At 38.1% G+C, this 23,814-nt stretch overlaps 2 protein-coding genes across 10 annotated transcripts in view; one reads left to right on the plus strand and one right to left on the minus strand.

Annotated features, from left to right (window-relative positions):
* Positions 1 to 1,603, plus strand: part of LOC135113189 (U11/U12 small nuclear ribonucleoprotein 25 kDa protein-like) — a 65,760-nt gene extending 64,157 nt beyond the window's left edge. For all 5 annotated transcript variants that reach the window (XR_010274746.1, XR_010274743.1, XR_010274742.1 and 2 more), the window contains one exon: positions 1,217 to 1,603. Coding sequence is in view for 1 of the 5 variants with exons in the window: in XM_064028313.1 (XP_063884383.1) it covers positions 1,217 to 1,411 (195 nt within the window). In the remaining 4 variants the exon portion in view is untranslated. The remainder of the gene's footprint in view (positions 1 to 1,216) is intronic.
* A 6,601-nt stretch (positions 1,604 to 8,204) lies between these two features.
* Positions 8,205 to 23,814, minus strand: part of LOC135113190 (intermembrane lipid transfer protein VPS13D-like) — a 475,970-nt gene continuing 460,360 nt past the window's right edge. For all 5 annotated transcript variants that reach the window (XM_064028315.1, XM_064028317.1, XM_064028314.1 and 2 more), the window contains 2 exons: positions 22,677 to 22,857; positions 8,205 to 12,968 (listed from right to left, as the gene is read on the minus strand). In XM_064028315.1, the coding sequence (XP_063884385.1) occupies positions 12,882 to 12,968; positions 22,677 to 22,857 (268 nt within the window). In that variant the 3' untranslated portion in view covers positions 8,205 to 12,881. The remainder of the gene's footprint in view (positions 12,969 to 22,676; positions 22,858 to 23,814) is intronic.

The raw sequence follows: 23,814 nt of genomic DNA on the forward strand, positions 1-23,814 counted from the left end.
GAGAATTATTAACTTTTGGCACCAGGGAGGAGATTGAGCAATGAGGAAGAAAGAATGCAATGACATATTCTACAGAGTGCAGTACACCAGTGTTTACAAAGAAGAAGAAAGAATTATGAAGTAAATATTAAAGAACATCACACCAAATGGCCCTGAAAAATGTCTGAGCTTGATCATCTACTAAAAAAACAAGAAAGCAAGCCATCTACTCTTCAGAAACAAGCCCAGTGAGATGAAAGGACAACTTCAGCAATCACATGTTGTCTATAGGTTCACTTGTAAACAAGGGAATTGTGAGGCTCTCCCCTCCACCTTTGTTGGCATGACTACAGTGAAGCTGTTCAGACACCTCAGCTATCATCTTGTGTCAGGCAGGCCAAAGAAACATCTGGAAGAACACAAGTCATGGTTAACAAGGAAAATATTAGAAGAATACACAAAAATTATCACAGCCTGCCCCAATGACAAGCACATCAAGAAAGATGAGCTGGGCCTCAACATCCAGTCAGAAGCCTTGAAAGCCTTTCCCAGCATGAAAACAGCAGCACTGCAGAACAACCAGTCACAAGTCACGACAACGTGTGCGGAAGGCAGTGGACTGGATGGGCTTAAATACCAGCCACTCCAATCAGCTATTCATTCTCTCCCCAGCCCATCGAGAATATATATATATATATATATATATATATATATATATATATATATATATATATATATATATATATATATATATATATATATATATATATATATATATATATAGGTGATATGAGGTGATATCAACAGTGAGCATTCATCAGCTGTGTGTGTAAACAATGTCTCAGCATGGTCTTTTTAGTGATTACTGTGCTGTAACAGTTTTTATTCATTAACCTTTTAATGTTTTATGAATTCCTGTGTATTTGTTACCTTTAGTAATATGAATAAAAGCAGAATTTGAGTGTTGTAGGTAGTCAAGATATTTTATTTAAAATTCCAGGGTGTCTGTCTTTGGACCCATAGTAATATTTTTCCATTACTTTCATTATGACTCTAGCAGAACCTTTCCCCATGTTAGTGCTGCCCTGACTTTGTGTGTACTAAAATAATTGAATTTTCTCTTCTCAGCCCTCCAGAGGTAGTTTACTGATACAGTATTGCACATATTTTTTTCTTATCTGATGTTAACACTTCATTGCTCTTTATATACTCTTTTTTTTAATATGTTTTCTCTTAGGGTCGTCAAGGTGTGAGGAAAACCGTGAGCTGGAAGTATATTTGGAGGAACTACTGGTTGGCTCTAGATGGAGAGAGTCTGAAGAATGACAATGGAAGACTTCTGGATGTAGGAGTGAGACACAAATCTTCTCTCAGCTTCTTAAAACGGCATAGAGAAAGATGTGCAAAACAGCTCAACAGAGGTGGTAAGTGATGAGCTGAAACTAGTTGTACATGTAAAGACTGTTAAAAATTAGATGATGGAAAAACAAATCATTGTTTGAAAATGTCATTTACAAAATGAGGTTTGTTTTTCTCCCCATAATCTGCAGCAGTTTGAATGTCTGCAGTTTTTATGTACATTGAAGATTTTGACAAAATATATAAGAATGTAAATCTAAGAGAACTGGTTTCATAACCTGAATTTTTAGTGAAGTATGCAAAAATTTACCCTCATGAATAATTAGCTAGGGCTTCAAAAGTGCTGAGCTGATTTTAAAACATGTATTAATGGAGAAACAACAATCATACCAGTATCAAGCATTCCAAAAAATTGTGATAGCAAATGAAATTTATATCTTTATAGCTGTCACACTGATCTCAATATACAGTAGCTGCAAAAAAATAAATAAATAAATATGAAAAAATAAATAAACATCACATTATGCCCATAGAACAAAGCTCTGAAGTATTAAAAACCTGTAAATTGTTACATATGGCAACTCACATACTCTGATGTTGTTATGCTCAGTTTTTTAATCAGTGACAATAACTGTCAGACACAGTGGGGAAAATATCTCCTACACTCCCCTGCCCATTTCCACTTGCCTTGAGCTTCCCATTTCATCGCTCACATTTAATTCTCCTTATGGTAATGGTATGGTAATGGGTCCTGGCAAGCTTAGCAACAAAGTGTTTTGATGGCATTTGTTCAAGAGGGGCTCAGTAATTGTGAGACTGGAAGTAAATTAGGAAGATCAGAAGCAGCCATTACACACACAGATGGTGAAGGCTGTACATACACTTAGGACAAGCTCTAGTGCAGGGGTGTAACATTATAAAAGGTAAGTTTTATAGTAGGTGACAATGTTAAAAAGAATAATAAAAAATGCCACATGATGCATTTCCTAATTTTGTCAATTTTCACAATTAGCATAGCTTACTTATGTATTTGTGTTTCTATAGATTATAAAAACTATTTTATATGAGGTGATGACACTTCAAAATGCATTTTTTCCTACTCTGTTTTTTTCATATTCTGCAAAGTTTGCTTACATATTTGTGTTTTGGTAGCTTATGAGATATGTGGTCTGTAAGAACTGACAAAATGTAAAAAAAAATTGTAACACATTTTTTCCCTAATTTTCTTAATTTTCTTATTTAGCCCAGTATGCCTTCATCTTTTGGTAACTTATAAAAGGTTTGTTTTATAGCAGATGACAAAAAATAAAAAGACATTTAAAAAATGACATTTTTCCTAATTTTGTTAATTGTTGTATTTAACATAGTTTGCATGCATATTTCTGTTTTAGTAACTTATGTTTTATAATAGGTGACAAAATAAAAAAAAATTTGTCATAAGGCATAATTTTCCTAATTTTGTCAATTTTCATTTATTACAAAGTTTGTTTGCATATTTGTGCTTTTATAACTTTTAGAAGTTGTGTTTTATAAGTGGTGACAATACATAAAATACTTCACTAACACATTTTTTTCTACTTGTGTTTATTTTCATATTTTGCCAATTAAAATTATGTGTAGGGAGTTGTGGTATGTGACATGAATGAGGTCCTGCCCTATACATGGTAGCCAGCCTTGGACCATGGAGTCTGCATGGTAAAAAATTAATGAAGAGAGGAAGTGTATAAGGCTTCTCTGCAGTAACAACAGAGAGGGCAATCACTCAGAGGGTGGCAAAGGAGAAGGCTGTTTCTACAAGTGGGGTGTGGACCTGATAAGTTAGTTTGATGAGAAGGGAGTGGAGGGCATGGCCGCTTGGGATGGAAGCAAGTTTGATGTAGGTGCAGACAAGGAGAATGAGTGTTGGTGTGACAATAAGGAAAGGGAGGACTCTGCCTGAAGGGCTATGATTTGGGAGGACCTAAATGCTCCCAAAACTATGCAGAGGGCTGAATCTTTTGTGACTTCAGATTTTTTGTAGTGAGGGTGAGGCCACTCCCTAAACCTTGTCTCCATAGTCTCCATAGTCATGTGATTCTGGGTATAGGAACAATAAAAACAAAGAATGGTGTGCCTGTCCCCACCTGACTTGATACCTGCAAGGAACTTCATTAGGTTTTCCCTCCTAAGGCTCAAGGTTACCAGGAGCAAATCTTGTCAAGCCCATGCTGAAGATGAAGCTAAGCCTCCTGGATAGTGAGAGCAGAGAAATGGAGGGAAATACCGCTAATGTTTGTGTGGATGGGGAGGAAGGAAAGTCAGAAAGTAAAACATTGGAGAGTGGAGGGCTGAGTGTAGCCCCCTGTGGAATACCTCTGGTGACTTGGTAATGCCTAGGGTAGATGTTTTGTATCACTAGAGAGAAGGACCAGGAAGCTAGGAAAGAGAGGAATCCTCTTAGTCCTAGGCAGGTAAATTTTTCAATGATGACATTATGTAATGTGAAGTCAAAAACTCCTTAAGACAAGAAAGGTTACTAGTGCTTATTGTTAAAATCTTCCAGGATGTGGTGTTCAGGGTGGAGCACCACATCCAGGGTGCTCTTGTAAGGACAAAACCTGTACATGTGTGCAGAAAGGAGGTGTTTGTGTTCAACAATGCCTTCTAATGTCTTTCTGACAACAGAGAATCTTGAGTTGTGTGGTACTCAACACTTTACACAATGCCTGTCTCACAACGTACAAGTGATATTATATCACTTGTATAATGAATGTTGCAGGAAGTATGGTAGAGAGCTTGTGAGTGTGTGTGGTATCCAACATCTTAATACCAGACTAATGTTGCCTGTCTTTTGACTTAGTCAATTGTGACCAAAGAAACTATGAGGAACACACACACACACACACACACACACCATCTGTTCATTGTGTCTAAATGTACACATTTGCTATGTATCATAATCCTGCAATGTTGAAAGGTTACCTTGCTTGCCCAGCATGACAATACTGCAGCAGAAATGCATAGCTGATAACTTGTACCAACAAGCTGTGAGACTCACATTCTACATGAGTGTCCAGAAAACATCAAGGATAATGACTAAAAACTGATACAGTACAGTAACAATAATTAAAAACCCACACTAAGCCATTATTTATATACACACCTGATGAGGAGGAGGCAGTAAGCACCTGCCAAAATTATAATTACTCCCAGTGAGGTCTAAAGCACAGAATCAGGAGGTGCTGTGAACTTATCATTAAACCCAGCTGTGACCTCACTGAACGTTTCTCTTTGTTTCTCACAACATAAGTCACAGCCTGCCCTCTAAAGACAACTCTCTTCCTTCACACAAAACTATAAGCACCTAATTACACACACACACACACACACACTCTTCACTCAAAATTCAAAATCATGGTGACTCCTATACTAGCCTCAGAGTCCCCATCTGGGGAAGGGACCACAAATGTCCCCAGGTTGGACTGGTCTTCTGGTATCGACCCTAAGTGTCTTGACACCCCCATCAACTTTTTCTTCATTAACTTCTGCAACATTCACAGTCTTAGATCTAATTTTCAATCTGTAGAACACCACCTCTCCTCTAATAAACCTCATCTTTTCCTCACTGAAACACAAGTGTATGAGGTAGCTGACTAGCCCCTTTTCTGTCCCCTCCTACTTTCTCTATCCTCATTTACAATCCAAAGCTGGATGTTGTGTTTATGTGCACAATGACTTAACCTGCTCTCGTGCCCACACTCTTGAATCTTCTGAGTTTTCCACCATCTGGCTATGACTACAGAGTCACTTGAACAAAATTTATCTGTGATGTATACCCCTCACCTAACTCCTCTGACTATAAGAAATTCTTTAACTACTTAACTTCCAAAGTAGAGCATATTCTGACTCTCTTCCCCTTATGCGGAGATCTCCATTCTTGGAGACTTTAATGTTCACCACCAGCTTTGGCTTTCCTCTCCCTTCACTGACCATCTTGGTGAACTAGCCTTCAGTTTTGCTTCCTCCACGACTTAGAGCAGTTGGTGCAACACCCTACTTGTATTCCTGACCATCTTGGAGATAGGCCCAACATTCTTGACCTTTTTCTAACCTCTAATCCTTCTGCTTATGCTGTCACCCTCTCTTCTTCATTGGGCTCCTCTGATCACAATCTCATATCTGTATCTTGCCCTATCACTTCAATCTCTCCTTAGGATCCCCCTAAGCAGAGGTGCCTCTGGTGCTTTGCCTCTGCTAGTTGGGGGGACCTGAGGAGGTATTTTGCTGATTTTCCTTGGAATGACTACTGCTTCCATGACAGAGACCTGTCTCTGTGTGCCAAGTGCATAACAGAGGTGATAGTGTCTGGTATGGAGATGCACATCCCTCACTCTTTTTCTTGACTTAAACCTTCCAAACCTTGGTTTGACACAGCCTGTTCTCGTGCTATACATGATAGAGAGGTGGCCCACAAAAGGTACTTGAGCCTTCCATCACCAAAATCTCATGCACTTAGTATTTCTGCCTAGAACCATGCCAAGTCTGTTCTCCAACTAGCCAAAAACTTCATTAATAGAAAGTGTCAAAATCTTTCAAGATCTAACTCCCCTCATGACTTCTGGCATCTAGCCAAAAACATCTACAATAACTTTGCTTCTTCTTTCCCTCCTTTATTTCAACCAGATGGCACCATTGCTATCACGTCTATCTCTAAAGCTGAACTCTTCACTCAAACCTTTACTAAAAACTCTACCTTGGATAATTCACGGTTTGTTCCTCCCTCTCCTCCACCCTCTGATTACTTCATGCTACCTATTAAAATTCTTCACGATGTTTTCCATGCCCTCGCTGGCCTAAACCCTCAGAAGGCTTATGGACTTGACGGGGTTCCTCCTATTGTTCTCTGAAACTGTGCTTTCATGCTTGCACCTTGCCTAGTCAAACTCTTTCAACTTTGTCTGTCAACATTGCCTTTCCTTCAAGCTGGAAGTTTGCCTACATTCAGCCCATTCCTAAAAGGGAACAGGAAAGGAAATTCAGCCTGTTCCTAAAAAGGGTGACCGTTCTAATCCCTCAAACTACCGCCTATTCCTTTAATTTCCTGCCTATCTAAAGTTTTAATCTATCCTCACCAGGATGATTCTGAAACATCTATCACTTCACAACCTATCTGATCACCAGTATGGGTTCCGTCAAAGCCGCTTTACTTTTGATCTAGCTTTCCTTACTGAGTCTTAGTCATCATCTTTTAGAGATTTTAGTGAAACTTTTGCTGTTGCCTTAGACATATTAAAAGCTTTTGATGGAATCTGGTGCAAAGCTTTGATTTCCAAACTATACTCCTATGGCTTCTATCCTTCTCTCTGTAACTTCATCTCAAGTTTCCTTTCTGACTGTTCTGTTGCTGCTGTGGTAGATGGTCACTGTTCTTCTCCTAAATCTATTAACAGTGGTGTTCCTCAGGGTTCTGTCCTGTCACCCACTCTCTTCCTATTGTTCATTAATGATCTTTTGAACCAAACTTCTTGCCCTATCCACTCCTATGCTGATGATACCACCCTGCACTTCTCATATCTTTTTCACAGACTTTTAACCCTTCAGGAAGTGAACAGTTCACACATGGAAGCCACTGAACGCCTGATTTCTGATCTTTCTAAAATTTCTGATTGGGACAGAGCAAACTTGGTATTGTTCAATGCCTCAAAAACTCAATTCTTCCATCTATCAACTTGACACAACCTTCCAGACAACTATTCCCTCTTCTTTAATGACACTTAACTGGCCCCCTCTTCTACACATCTTCTACACATCGCCCCCTCTTCTGAACATCCTCGGTCTGCTTTTTTTTTTATAATCTAAACTGGAAATTTCACATCTTCTCTCTAGCTAAAACAGTTTCTATGAAGTTAGGCACTCTGAGACGTCTCCGCCAGTTTTTCTCACAGCCCCCCAGCTGCTAACTCTGTACAAGGGCCTTATCCGTCCATGTATGGAGTATGCTTCACATGTCTGGGGGGTTCCACTCATAACACTTAGACAGGGTGGAATCAAAAGCTTTTCATCTCATCCACTCCTCTCCTCTAACTGACTGTCTTCAGCCTCTTTCTCATCGCCAAAATGTTGCATCTCTTGCTATTATCTACCGCTGTTTTCATGTTAATTGCTCTTCTGATCTTGCTAACTGCATGCCTCCCCTTCTCCTGTGGTCTTGCTGCACAAGACTCTACTTTCTCTCACTCCTATTCTGTCCACCTCTCTAATGCAAGAGTTAAGCAGTATTCCAAATCATTCATCCCCTTCTCTGATAAACTCTGGAACTCTCTTCCTGCTTTTGTATTTCCACCTTCCTATGACTTGAACTCCTTCAAGAGGGAGGTTTCAAGACACTTATCCTTCAAATTTTGACCACCACCGGACCCTATTTGGGACTGGCAGCTCAGTGGGCTTTTTTTTTTATTGGATTTTCATTGCCCTTGTCTTGGCTCCTACATAAAAAAAAAAAAGAATGCTCACTGTTGATATCACTGTGGATGGCAGGAGCAATCTGCCTTTCTCACTAGACTTGCATCACTGGGTGGTGATAGTGGTGGTGGCAGAGCACTCATTTCCCTGACATTAGTTTTACTGTGCTTCTTGTGGAATTCTGTGTGGCTTGTTGTGGCCCATCCCTGTATTAGGCTTTAAAATCCCCACATTAGAGTATGACTTGGAAGCAAACTGATCCCCTGCAGCTGACGCAATTTGTGTTAGAATGTTGTGTGTTAGCAGCAACGTGACTACTTTACCTTTTAGAAAAATTTCCTTACATCTGTTTGATCAGATTGTTGCTTCTAATCAGATATGCTTCTAAACATATCTGTGATATTGAGGATACAGAAACACTGATACACAAAAAATGCATTTATTAGCTTACAACACACTCAGGTGTAGCATGCACATCCTAGTTTAAAACATAAACTTAAGGGTATCAAGAAGATATGTGCTAATAAATGGCTAGTTCTCTACAATCTTGAATAACACAAAAATATAAATTTTCTAAAGAAGTACATAGTTCATAATTTACAATACTAAGTTAAATGTACAGTTTTATGATACATCTGAAAGACAACAAGGTCCAAGGCAGAGGGAACAAGAAATTCACCTCATGGTTTTGTTGTCACATGCTCTCATCCCTGTCCTATTGCTGGTATAGCAACTATATTTTAATGCCATTATGCAAACACAACAAGCACAGCCATATTGCTACTTTGCATGTCTATAAGTGCTATCAGATAGAAGAGCTGAGAGGTAGCAGATGCTCACATGATGGTAACATCACTGTGCATGGATTGATTCACTTGCCCTTTAGCTTAGAAGTGAGTGATGTATTGGGCTGTGACTGGTCGGTCAGTTGCATCACCCACACCATTCACTCACCATACTCGTACTCAAAGAATACATAGTGTTAGCCAAATTTAAGGTTGCATACTTTTGGGAGGACAATGACCATTATTTCCCCTCCCAATTCTCCTAGATTGCCCATGACACTCACCCCATCACCGTAGAGGTAGAATCTTACATATGACATGAAACTGGAGATGTGAAATTGATAATAGACAAAGCAAATATTCTGTGGATGCCAGGTTTGATCATATATGTATATAAGTATGATTTCACATATAGGTATGATTTCAGTAAACAGAGTAGTTTTAATTTATTTAGTTAATTAATTTTTTTTTTCTGACGAATTTTGACATGTTCTTAATAAATATGATAACTCTTGCAGCAAAATCAGTTATATTTTTACTAAAATATTAGATTTGGCTTGCAACAACTGGGTCTACAACTCACATCTTGCATGAAGAATATGATGGGATTTCTCCTAACTGCCATTTATCAATCTTCTAATGACTGAAGAGTTAAGGGCATCTTGTGATTTAATTAACTGTTCACTAGCAAATTTATTACTAAGACTTCAATCTACACATCACCTAAGCATTCAAAATTTGATATTACAATTATTTCTTGATTTGTCAACTTCATTCAGTGATAAAAAATACTTGGAAAGATGAGATCTACAGTGATAAGAATTTAGTCTGGAGATGCTATTAACTGAAATAATACTTAAATGTATATCTATACTTGTAGTAAAGTAAGGAAAGGGAGGAAGGTGAAAATAGACTAGATAGGAAAGGTGTTGATCTGGGAAGCTATGTGCCATTTTAATTTCTCCCAGAAGTTCTTCAGTATGTCTGTTGTATTTCTGTGTAATGCATGCATATTCATGGATGAATTTAATGTGATAACCAGGAGTATAGCTCAAATTATACAGCAGTGAATGTCTTGAGCAGCAATTCTGTTCACTTCCTGAGTAACTATTTTCTCTTCTTTTGGTTTTGTGAATATTAAGATTAAATATTAACATAGAATGCTGAATATATTCCTGACCGGTGGCAGTTCTTAGCACACACCACCTTCACATGTATCTCATTCTAAACATCAATGATTCACATATTTAGGATTTCTTGACATTGTTCAGGCAGGAGCCTAATTTTTTTTTAAATTTGTACTTATGACTCCTGGTTCTATCATTACTTGTCAAAGTTTTCCCTGTCCACATTTTCTAATTTTTCTAAATGCTTTCAGTAGCATGATTGTCTCCACTTCTTCTTTCCTCCTCCAGTGTTCAGTCATAGTTTTATACAATATCTCTTTTTTACAACTGGGCCAGTTTGGTTGAAGCTGTTTGTATTCTGATTTTGTTGTATAGTGATCAAATCAAAACAGCAAATTCAAGCCTCTATAACATTACAGACACTAATGGATCTCTCGGTGATTCCTCATCCATGTAGATGAATATTTCTAACATTTCAGAAGTCTGCATGTTTCTGCACTATCATACATGCTTCTCTAGTGGTAAGTTTCTTGTATCTTCACAATCTGAATAGTTTTCTTCCTTGACTGTCAATTTTCTCATTACCAATATCATATTGTCATATGATTTTCCTCTTTTCTCTTCACTATCTCAAGAACATCACACACACACACACACACACACACACACACACACACACACACACACACACACATGTTTGCTCGTTACAAGAGACCAGAAAAGGTCTTAGTCACACCTTAAGGGATAAATAAACAGGGCATGTATGTATACATATATATATATATGTTATGTATACACATTATATCTATATCTGTATTTATCTAGCTATTTGTCTACCCATCTATATATCAATCTGCCTATATATATATATATATATATATATATATATATATATATATATATATATATATATATATATATATATATATATATATATATATATATATATATATATATATATATATATTAGTAGAACCTGGGTTCACAAATGCCCCACATCACGAACAAATTAGTTCATGAATAACAATTTTAGCTTGGTTCACGAATGATGCTTTGGGGTAGGAACACACATTACACACACAATCTATGGAACCTCGTGCTCATTTGTGCATAGGGGGGTGCTTAACGTAAACATTGTTCGTGAGTGCCATGTTCAAAAACATTATTTTTTCTCCTTTTTTGTGTTATTTTAGCTCCCATTATGCCACCTAAGAAGGAGAAAAGTGTCAGATGTCACCGCTGGCTCAGTCTCTTGGCCCAAAGAGCCTGGATTATTCTTTCAGTTATTGTAAATTACAGAACATTACCAGTAATGAACACATATGGGGAGGTCGGGTTGTTAAAGACAAAAATTCATTATATCCAGAGAGAGAGAGAGAGAGAGAGAGAGAGAGAGAGAGAGAGAGAGAGAGAGAGAGAGAGAGAGAGAGAGAGAGAGAGAGAGAGAGAGAGAGAGAGAGAGAGAGAGAGAGAGAGAGAGAGAGAGAGAGAGAGAGTGTGTGTGTGTGTGTGTGTGTGTGTGTGTGTGTGTGTGTGTGTGTGTGTGTGTGTGTGTGTGTGTGTGTGTGTGTGTGTGTGTGTGTGTGTGTGTGTGTGTGTGTGTATGGAGCAAAGAGGGGAGGAAGCAGGCAGCAGTCTTTTACCCAAAATTCAGTAGCTTCCTCCTCTTCCTCTCCTCCCTTACCATCCACCCATGCCAGCAACTATAAACAACAAAGGTAAATTATAGTACCTTTTTATTTAATTTAGTGTTATTTGTCTATATTTAAGGACATGTATTTCAGTTTTATTCTATACTATTCATCACACACACACACAAAAAAAAAAAAAAAAAAAAAAAATAAATAAATAAATAAATAAATAAATAAATAGAAAAATAAATAAATAAATATGTGAAAATAGCATTTCTGAGATTAATTACATTTATATTAATTTCAATGTAAAAAATTGTTTTGGTTTGTGAACAACTTGGTTTGCGAACCAAGGCATGGAATGAATTTAGTTCGTGAATCAAGGTTCTGTGTACCTACTGTGTGTGTGTCTATGTGTGTGTGTGTGTGTGTGTTCCAATATAGTTTAAGTATGAGAGAGAGAGAGAGAGAGAGAGAGAGAGAGAGAGAGAGAGAGAGAGAGAGAGAGAGAGAGAGAGAGAGAGAGAGAGAGAGAGAGAGAGAGAGAGAGAGAGAGAGAGAGAGATATTTTAATGCAAAATAAATTAAATGTGTCTACCACAACAACTGTTTTCAAGACTGAAGATGGCAGAAACTTTTGAAGATTCATTATTTTGAGGTTGGTGTATTTATTTATGGTATTTATCATAAAATTTTAAGGTCATTGTTTCTGTATCTGACAAATAGGACAACCCACTATTTTGTGTTTTTTTAGGATGAATCAAGTGGAATCTTATAAGCTGAAATATATGATACTTCACATTTTCTTTCACTGTATTTTTTTCTACAATTTAGCTTCTTTTCATTCAATTCATATTTAGGGCACAACATAAATCCATAAAAATTAGAAAAAAAAGGGGGGAGGGGGGATTTTTGGACTGGAACAGATTAATTTTTTTTTTTCCACATTAATTTGAATGGGATAAATTGCTTCCTAATTCAAACATTCCCAATTTGAATAGCCCAAAGAACCATTTAAGTTTGAATCACGAGGTGCCACTGAATATATATATATATATATATATATATATATATATATATATATATATATATATATATATATATATATATATATATATATATATAAAGAGTGTGTGTGTGTGTGTGTGTGTGTGTGTGTGCATGAACACGTGCCTCTTGCCACCTCATCTCAAATATCTCCTTTGAGTTTTTGGATGCATGAATATATATATATATATATATATATATATATATATATATATATATATATATATATATATATATATATATATATATATATATATATATATATATATATATATATATATATATATCAGATGAAAAATAGACAGTATGTTTATTGTAGTGATAAAAATATGGTATTTTACATCAACAATTTGTCATGATTAAGAACTAAGATTCTTTGGATATTTACAAGTGTGTATGATCTCAACTGGAGTCCAGAAAAGTACAATTTCAAAATATAAGTTGAAAGAAAATATAACTATATTTTACTAGGAATACATTTGGGTTGTAAAAGTTCACTTCATCTTGTTTATTCACTCTACAGTCTCTTCTTCTTGCATGAGCAATGTCTGCCTCAACTCATCATGGAGGTTTCTTGCATAATTTATTTGCTGGGCCACCTGTTTGAGAAAGAACTGTTAGTGCATGCTGGTGTTCTGCCTCAATTTTGAAGGTCTATAAGCATACCTACTTTTGCTCTGAGTATCAGCTAAGATATTTATCAGGTCTTGCAAGAAACTAACCAAATAAAATAATTAATCTATCTACTATAAACCAGACAGGCAATCCCACATGGGATGGCCCAGACAAGGAACCACACACTTACACATCATTCATACTCTTAGCTTTGTCAGCCCCCGCTGGAGAGAGGTAGTCTTGCAGCCCACCATGCTACACACTCACATTCATATCTAATGTGGGAATTTTGAATCTAAAGAAATAATTCAAGAGATGTGGCTTAAATCAGCTACCACTTAGCCAAGTGCATGACATCCATCATTAGTGTCCACCCTTCTTCCACATACATCTCTCCCAATTATCCCAATTTTCCTCCTCCACCCATGTCTGTGCTACCACTTGAAGCTGCCTAAATTTCCATCTTGTGTGAAATAAGACAAACTTATCATGAAAAACTGAAACAAATGCCATGAGCTTAGGGAAGTTGTGGCAAATGTGAATGAAAGTGAAGGACAAGGAACTATAAGTGATGAAGATGAGGACAGATATAAAACTGTGTGGTGATATTCCTGATGATCTTTCTGGACTTGCTTTACAAAAGGATAAAAAAAAAACTTGGAGTTATCACAAGAGGCAGCAGAGAACAAGAAGAGAGGGTAGTGGCAGTGGTGGTGTTGGCAGTGACAATGGTGGGCTTGAGAGAGCAGACTAGCTTTAGTCTCCCTTCTGCCTGGGATACAACCTTTTGTCTTATCCATCCACTTAATTTCATCACTCAGATGTGAGTTATCCACATTTCATCTTATCTATTTATTAATTTATATCAATATGTTTGATTACAGACTTGAATTAACACCAATGCCACATGTTATGATTAAAAAATAGGGCTTTGGTCCAATTTTTTCTTGCCTATTATAATTTCCTCCATAAGTCTGTACTCACATGTTGCAAGTACTTTTTGGTACCTATTACTTGTTAGATGCGAGATCTTATGGTACATCAATAGATATCCTTGTTCTTAAACATTGTGTTACCAGTCACTAGTTCTCGCTCCATGCATAATTCTAATTTTTTCCCCACTTTTATTCCTACCTGGCACACCATGCTTTCTGACAGACCACAACTTTATTTCCCATTCAAGCATTTAAATTCCCCAACAGTAGAAGAGTACTGTCTCCAAAACTCTGTATGTTCTCATCTACCTCATTTCTTTTGCTATCTGGGCCATATGTACTCAAAAGGCTCACAACCCCTTTCCAAACTTTACATTTACTCACATTACTCTTGCCAATAATTCCCAATGCTCTAAAATGCAGTTTTGTACCCTTTTGCTTAAGACAGGAGGAGGTAGCAGTCACCTGCTGAAACAATAATTACTCCCAGTGAGGTCTAGAGCACTGGATCAGGGGTTGCTGTACACCTATCATTAAACTCAGCTGTGACTTCACTCAACGTTTCCCTTTGTGTCTCACAACACAAGGGGGCAGTTACAGCCTGCCCTCTTCCTTCACACAAAACCATAAGCACCTAATTACACACACACCTCTCACTCAAAATTCAAAATTATCATGGCGGCTCCTACACCAGTCTCGGAGCTTTGGGATGTCTTGACATCCCTCTCAACTTTTCTTCATTAACTTCTGCAACATTTGTAGACTTAGATCTAATTTTCAATCTGTAGAACATCACCTCTCCTCTACTAAACCTCATCTTCTTTTCCTCACTGAAACTCAGGTGTTTGAGGCAACTGACGGTATCCTCTTTTCTGTTCCCTCCTACTTTCTCTATCTCCATTTTCAATCTAAAGCTGGATGTTGCATCTATGTGCACAACAACTTTACCTGCTCTCATGCTCATGCTCTTGAATCTTCTGAGTTTTCCACCATCTGGCTGTGACTACAGTCAAACTAGATTTATCTGTGCAGTATATCTCTCACCTAACTCCTCTGGTTATAAGAAATTCTTTGACTACTTAACTTCCAAAGTGGAGCACATTCTGACTCTCTTCCCTTTTGTGGAGATCTACATTCTTGGGAACTTCAGTGTTCACCACCAGCTTTGGCTTTCCTCTTCCTTCACTGACCATCCTGGTGAACTAGCCTTTAACTTTGCTATCCTCCACGACCTAGAGCAACTTGTGCAACACCCCCCTCCTTGTATTCCTGACCATCTTGGAGATATGCCCAACATTCTTGACGTTTTCCTAACCTCTAATTCTACTTATGCTGTTACCCTCTCTTCTCCACTGGGCTCCTCTGATCACAATCTCATATCTGTATCTTGTCCTATTGCTCCAATCCCTCCTCAGGAATCCCCTAAGCAGAGGTGCCTCTAGTGTTTTGCCTCTGCTACTTGGTTGGACCTGAAGAGATATTTTGCTGATTTTCCTTGGAATGACTACTGCTTCTATGTCAGAGACCCGTCTCTGTGTGCTGAGTGCATAACAGAGGTGATAGTGTCTGATACAGGGGACACACATTCCTCACTCTTTCCTTGACCTAAACCTTCCAAACATTGGTTTAACACTGCCTGTTCTTGTGCTACGCATGATAGAGAGGTAGCCCACAAAAGGTAGTTGTGCCTTCCATCACCCAGAATCTCATGCACTTTATATTTCTGCCCAGAATCGTGCCAAGCGTGTTCTCTAATTGGCCAAAAACTCCTTCATTAACAGAAAGTGTCAAAATCTTTCAAGATCTAACTCGCCATGTGCCTTCTGGCACCTTGCCAAAAACATCTCCAATAACTTTGGTTCTTCTTTCCCTCCTTTATTTCAACCAGATAGCACCACTGCTATCACATCTATCTCTAAAGCTGAATTCTTCACTCGAACCTTTGCTAAAAACAGAGGAGAGGAGTAATGCAGTTAGCAAGATCACCTTGGATGATTCAGGGCTTGTTCCTCCCTCTCCTCCATCTTCTGACTACTTCATGCTACCTATTAAAATGCAATGATGTTTTCCATGCCCTAAACCCTTGGAAGGCTGATGGACCTGATGGGGTCCCTCCTATTGTTCTCCAAAACAGTGCCTTTGTGTTCCAAAACAGTGCCTTTGTGCATGCACCTTGCCTAGTCAAACTCTTTCAACTCAGTCTGTCAATATCTACCTTTTCTTCTTACTGGAAGTTTGCCTACATTCAGCCTGTTCCTAAAAAGGGTGACAGTTCAGACAACTGTCATAATGCTTTAATTTCCTACCTATCTAAAGTTTTTGAATCTATCCTCAACAAGAAGATTCTTAAACATCTATCACTTCACAACCTTCTATCTGATCACTAGTATGGGTTCTGTCAAGGCTGCTCTACTAGTGATCTAGCTTTCCTTACTGAGTCTTGGTCATCCTCTTTTAGAGATTTTGGTGAAACTTTTGCTGTTGCCTTAGACATATCAAAAGCTTTTGATAAAGTCTGCCACAAAGCTTTGAATTCCAAACTACCCTCCTATGGCTTCTATCCTTCTCTCTGTAACTTCATCTCAAGTTTCCTTTCTGACCATTCTATTGCTGCTGTGTTAGATGGTCAGTGTTCTCCTAAATCTATTAACAGTGGTGTTCCTCAAGGTTTAGTCCTGTCACCCACTCTCTTCCTATTATTCATCAATGATCTTCTAAACCAAACTTCTTGTCCTATCCGCTCATACACTGATGATACCACCTTGGACTTTTCATGCCTTTTCATAGATGTCCAACCCTTTAGGAAATAAACAGTTCATGTAGGGAAGCCACAGAATGCCTGACTTCTGATCTCTCTAAAATTTCTGATTGGGGCAGAGCAAACTTGGTATTGTCCAATGCCTCAAAAACTCAATTCCTCCACCTATCAACTCAACACAAGCTTCCAGACAACTATCCCCTTTTCTTCAGTGACACTCAACTGTCCCCACTCTTCTACACTGAACATCCTCGGTCTGTCCTTTAATTATAATCTCAACTGGAAACTTCACATCTCATCTCTAGCTAGAACAGCTTCTATGAAGTTAGGCATTCTGACACACCTCTGCCAGTTTTTCTCACCCTTCCATCTGCTAACTCTGTACAGGGGTTTTATCCATCCATGTGTGGAGTATGCTTCACATGTCTGAGGGGGTTCCACTCATATTGCTATTCTAGACCAGGTGGAATCAAAAGCTTTTCATCTCATCAATTCCTCTCCTCTAATTGACGGTCTTCAGCCTCTTTCTCATCACTGCATTGTTGCATCTCTTGCTATCTACTACTGCTGTTTTCATGCTAACTGCTCTTCTGATCTTGCTACCAACAAGACTTTCTTCTTTATCTCACCCCTGTTCTGTCCACCTCTCTGATGCAAGAGCTAACCATTATTCTCAATCATTCATCCCTTTCTCTGGTAAACTCTTAAACTCCCTGTCTGCTTCTGTCCTATGACCTGAACTCCTTCAAGAGGGAGGTTTCAAGACACTAATCCTTCAATTTTTGACTACCAGTCTGGACCTTATTTAGGGACCAGCACCTCAGTGGGCCTTTTTTTTTATTATTGGATTTTTGTTGCCCTTGGCTGGTGTCCCTACTACATAAAAAAAAAAAATAAATAAATGAAAAAAATAAGGCTGTGCTCTCTCTCTCTCTAATACACACCTTCCTAATCATACACCAAATTCACATTCACCCTTTCCTTTCAACTTTGTTTCACTCAATGCTCCACAAACATTCTTCTAACCATTTCCCTTTTACCTGTATCCACATGACTTCCATGCACATTCAGAACTCGTACATGTAGTGTTTTTCCTTGTCTGTTTGTACATGCAATATGCAATATGCAGGGAATACAGTGGTAATATTCTTAGCCCTTGCCACAAAGCATAAAGCTTAATAATAATAATAATAATAGTAAAAATAATAATAATAATAATAATAATAATAATAATAATAATAATAATAATAATAATAATACTAATAATAATAATAATAATGATAATAATAATAACAACAATAATAATAATAATAATAATAATAATAATAATAATAATAATAATAATAATAATAATAATACAGGTACATGATCTTTTACCCAGAACTCTTGAGACTTGACACTTTCTGAATTCCAGAATATTTTTAATTTGGGAACATATCTTTGTACACAGTATTTACAGCCATTTTACTTATTTTCTCCCTTATCAATTTGCATAAGTATATGTGGTATTCATTATTTGTACTTGTTTCATCATTAGCTCTCTGTATTGTAATATAGAAGTTACCACAAATCTCATGCATAATTTAATCCTCATGAACATTATCCTGCACAAGAAAACATGTGCTGTTATTCTACAATAAACACTGGGGAGGCATAACTTTTTCAACAGCATCTATACCATCATGTATTCCTAAGTACCACAAATACAGAGTATAATAACATTAACAAACATTTACTAAATATCTTAAACAAAACAGTAACTGAAGCATCTAGAATCACCACAACGTAAGTGCTACTGTGGGGGAAATAGAGTTAATGATGCCCGGCTCCTCACCAAAGTTTGCTTTTGTCTTGCTGTGATGAATTTATGTTTTTATGATCCCAGCAATAAGGTTGTTTTCCTTATTATAAGAGTATTTATTTATTTTTTTTATGTAGGAAGGATACTGGCCAAGGGCAACAAAAATCTAATAAAAAAAATGCCCACTGAAATGCCAGTCCCATAAAAGGGTCAAAGCAGTGGTCAAAAATTTGTGGATAAGTGTCTTGAAACCTCCCTCTTGAAGGAATTCAAGTCATAGGAAGGTGGAAATACAGAAGCAGGCAGGGAGTTCCAGAGATTACCAGAGAAAGGGATGAATGATTGAGAATACTGGTTAACTCTTGTGTTAGAGAGGTGGACAGAATAGGGGTGAGAGAAAGAAGAAAGTCTTGTGCAGCGAGGCTGAGGAAGGAGGGGAGGCATGCAGTTAGCAAGATCAAAAGAGCAGTAAGCATGAAAATAGTGGTAGAAGACAGCTAGATATGCAACATTGTGGCGGTGAGAGAGAGAGGCTGAAGACAGTCAGTTAGAGGAGAGGAGTTGATGAGACGAAAAGCTTTTGATTCCACCCTGTCTAGAAGAGCAGTATGAGTGGAACCCCCCCAGACATGTGAAGCATACTCCATACATGGACGGATAAGGCCTTTGTACAGAGTTAGCAGCTGGGGGGGTGAGAAAAACTGGCGGAGACATCTCAGAACACCTAACTTCATAGAAGCTGTTTTAGCTAGAGATGAGATGTGAAGTTTCCAGTTCAGATTATAAGTAAAGGACAGACCGAGGATGTTCAGTGTAGAAGAGGGGGACAGTTGAGTGTCATTGAAGAAGAGGGGATAGTTGTCTGGAAGGTTGTGTTGAGTTGATAGATGGAGGAATTGAGTTTTTGAGGCATTGAACAATACCAAGTTTGCTCTGCCCCAATCAGAAATTTTAGAAGGATCAGAAGTCAGGCGTTCTGTGGCTTCCCTGCGTGATATGTTTACCTCCTGAAGGGTTGGACGTCTATGAAAAGACGTGGAAAAGTGCAGGGTGGTATCATCAGCATAGGAGTGGATAGGACAAGAAGTTTGGTTTAGAAGATCATTAATGAATAATAAGAAGAGAGTGGGTGACAGGACAGAACCCTGAGGAACACCACTGTTAATAGATTTAGGAGAAGAACAGTGACCGTCTACCACAGCAGCAATAGAACGGTCAGAAAGGAAACTTGAGATGAAGTTACAGAGAGAAGGATAGAAACTGTAGGAGGGTAGTTTGGAAATCAAAGCTTTGTGCCAGACTCTATCAAAGGCTTTTGATACGTCCAAGGCAACAGCAAAAGTTTCACCAAAGTCTCTAAAAGAGGATGACCAAGACTCAGTAAGGAAAGCCAGAAGATCACCAGTAGAGCGGCCTTGACGGAACCCATACTGGCGATCAGATAGAAGGTTGTGAAGTGATAGATGTTTAAGAATCTTCCTGTTGAGGATAGATTCAAAAACTTTAGATAAGCAGGAAATTAAAGCAATAGAACGGTAGTTTGAGGGATTAGAGCGGCCACCCTTTTTATGAACAGGTTGAATGTAGGCAAACTTCCAGGAAGAAGGAAAGGTAGATGTTGACAGACAGAGCTGAAAGAGTTTGACTAGGCAAGGTGCAAGCACGGAGGCACAGTTTCGGAGAACAATAGGAGGGACCCCATCAGGTCCATAAGCCTTCCGAGGGTTTAGGCCAGCGAGGGCATGGAAAACATCATTGCGAAGAATTTTAATAGGTGGCATGAAGTAATCAGAGGGTGGAGGAGAGGGAGGAACAAGCCCAGAATCGTCCAAGGTAGAGTTTTTAGCAAAGGTTTGAGCAAAGAGTTCAGCTTTAGAAATAGATGTGATAGCAATGGTGCCATCTGGTTGAAGTAGAGGAGGGAAAGAAGAAGAAGCAAAGTTATTGGAGATATTTTTGGCTAGATGCCAGAAATCACAAGGGGAGTTAGATCTTGAAAGGTTTTGACATTTTCTGTTAATGAAGGAGTTTTTGGCTAGTTGGAGAACAGACTTGGCATGGTTCCAGGCAGAAATATAAAGTGCATGAGATTCTGGTGATGGAAGGCTTAAGTACCTTTTGTGGGCCACCTCTCTATCATGTATAGCACGAGAACAAGCTGTGTTAAACCAAGGTTTAGAAGGTTTAGGACGAGAAAAAGAGTGAGGAATGTACGCCTCCATGCCAGACACTATCACCTCTGTTATGCTCTCAGCACACAAAGACGGGTCTCTGACACGGAAGCAGTAGTCATTCCAAGGGAAATCAGCAAAATACCTCCTCAGGTCCCCCCAACTAGCAGAGGCAAAACGCCAGAGGCACCTTCGCTTAAGGGGATCCTGAGGAGGGATTGGACTGATAGGACAAGATAAAGATATGAGATTGTGATCGGAGGAGCCCAACGGAGAAGAAAGGGTGACAGCATAAGCAGAAGGATTAGAGATCAGGAAAAGGTCAAGAATGTTGGGCGTATCTCCAAGACGGTCAGGAATACGAGTAGGGTGTTGCACCAATTGCTCTAGGTCATGGAGGATAGCAAAGTTGATGGCTAGTTCACCAGGATGGTCAGTGAAGGGAGAGGAAAGCCAAAGCTGGTGGTGAACATTGAAGTCTCCAAGAATGGAGATCTTCAATGTTCACCACCAGCTTTGGCTTTCCTCTCCCTTCACTGACCATCCTGGTGAACTAGCCTATCTCCCCAACATCAGCAGATGAGGGGCCGGGCATCATTAACTATTTTCCCCCGGGGTGGTGCTTATGCTGTTGTGATTCTAGATGCCTCAAATAAGAACTGATAGTGGATAATCAAGACTCATGTAGATATCAGCCAAGCACTGGCCCTCATATGTACAACATATGCAGTCTAACATGTGTGACAAGCCATGTGCTCTCTTGTCAACCTCATGACAGGATTGGTGAAGTGTTTTACGATTACAAGTATCCACCATCTTAGAGAAGTCACTGTTCCCTTAAAAATTTAAAATACTTTTTTTTTTTTTTTTTTTTTTCAAATCATACACTGATGAAAGTCTGACACCATACTCATCACTTAAGGCCTTCACTGATACATTATGTTCAGTTGCCATGAGATTTCTACTTTCTTTATGGATAGAGTTAAATGTTTTTTCTTACCCTTTTCATTGTTGCTGCATGAGCTGCTATTTATAATGCTGCTCCACAGTCTTTTAGTCATTGTAAACTTTAGTACAGGTAGTTTACAGTAAAAACAAATATACTGCATGTAGTGAATACACTTGATGGTATCTGAGGTGATTAAGGGAGTGGCGGTAGCCATGGGACTGGCTGTGGTGTGGTGCTGGGCGGCAGTGTGGGCAGCACAGTGCCACATAAATAAAGTGGCAAATAAATATGTGAATAAAAAAATACTTGCAGTAGCGGCAGTGGTGTAAGTGTTAAAAGTAGAGGAAACTATGCAGACTGATCAACCCTATGGTATAAAAAACACTTTATTGCCAAGGCTGACTTCTGGATTTTGGAGTATTCCAACTTTTAGAATTCCAGATAAATATAATGTACCTGTAATAATAATAATAATAATAATAATAATAATAATAATAATAATAATAATAATAATAATAATAATAATAATAATTACTATTAAAACAAAAATAACAATAATAATTCAACCTGCCAGAATGAATTTCATGGGTGGCTAACTTGGTTGATATTTTAGTATATAAATAAAACCACCACTTAATAAACTTATTGGGGAAAATGTCCTTTAATGTTGGAACTCCTTTATTAAGGATTTTGAATAATTATGTTAGTGTAGTATCCTGTGTTGTCTTTTACCTCTTGGCCATCAACATTATCTTTGACTTTACTTTTATACTTCTGAAACATGATCAAATACTGAGCTGGAAATAAACATGAATATCAAAGAAATGCAAAGTAATGGCTATGTTCACTAAATGAAGTGGAACAATTACTGGTATTGATTGTAAAGCAGCTGGATCTCTGAGATGGCATTCTTTAAATTTTATAGAACTGGAATTTACAAACCTAACTTGAATATTCATAAACTGATGCAAGGGTGAAGTTGAAGTTCAGGAGAGCTAAATTCTTGTATATATTTATATCAATACAGTCTAGCTATTGTTATGTGCATGAATCTTTCTAGCTTGTCACCATGTCTTACCTTGTGAGCAATTTCTTGGGAATCACAGCGAACTTTAGGCCGTTTGTAGGCCAAGTCTGAGGGACGTGGAATAATGTGGCCTTCTGGCCACTCCGCTTTTAAGGTGAGTTCAATATAGTGTTTGTGCTCAATTTCAGACTCATCCCCTTGCAGAATGACAGGCTTGCAGTGGTAAAGATCCCTGGAAATAAACCAGCATAAATAATAAACATATTTATAACAATATAAATGTAAAGTCCCTTTATCTGATGCCTTGTAATTCAAATTAAGATAAAATCAGTTTTGAAAAGGGGAAGCAAAACATTCCAAAAATTTAAACTACTGTATTTGATAGCTTTTAAGGCACACTTTTTTCTTTCCTAAAAATATCCATAAAATCAGCCTTTTGTCTTCAAAGCCCAAGGTGAAATTAATGGCAAGTAGTGGTTCAAGTATTGGACTGCTACATGACAAATAATTACAGAGAAAATCTAACAACAAACCTGCTTCCTACAATATTTGTAAGCATTACCTGTGCAAATAATGTATATGAATGATGCTTCCTTTTAGTACTATTATTATTACATCACAAAAAATAACACCAAGAGGAAACAGCACATGACCATGGCATCCAAAAAATTATAAATAAGCCAGTGGTTAATTGTATCTCCTAAATGAGGTTTGTCCTGTTCCCCACCCACATGTTTCTGATTTTGCCCAGCAATCCTCATAAAATTCTAATGAAGTGCAATGCCTGTTTTAATAATAGAACCAATGGCAAAGAATATAATGGTCACCGCGATTTTATTCGGCTTGCAAGATAAGCTTTACATTTTCAAGTTGCAAAGAAGAAGGATTATGGACCTGATGGGGTTCCTCCTATTGTTCTCTGAAACTGTGCCTCCGTGCTTGCACCTTGCCTAGTCAAACTCTTTCAGCTCTGTTTGTCAACATCTACCTTTCCTTCTTGCTGGAAGTTTGCTTACATTCAGCCTGTTCCTAAAAAGGGTGACCGTTCTAATCCCTCAAACTACTGTCCTATTGCTTTAATTTCCTGCCTATCTAAAGTTTTTGAATCTATCCTCAACAGGAAGATTCTTAAACATCTATCACTTCACAACCTTCTATCTGATCGCCAGTATGGATTCTGTCAAGGCCG

The sequence above is a fragment of the Scylla paramamosain genome, chromosome 25, assembly GCF_035594125.1.
Source record: "Scylla paramamosain isolate STU-SP2022 chromosome 25, ASM3559412v1, whole genome shotgun sequence".
In the NCBI taxonomy this organism is placed as follows: domain Eukaryota; kingdom Metazoa; phylum Arthropoda; class Malacostraca; order Decapoda; family Portunidae; genus Scylla; species Scylla paramamosain.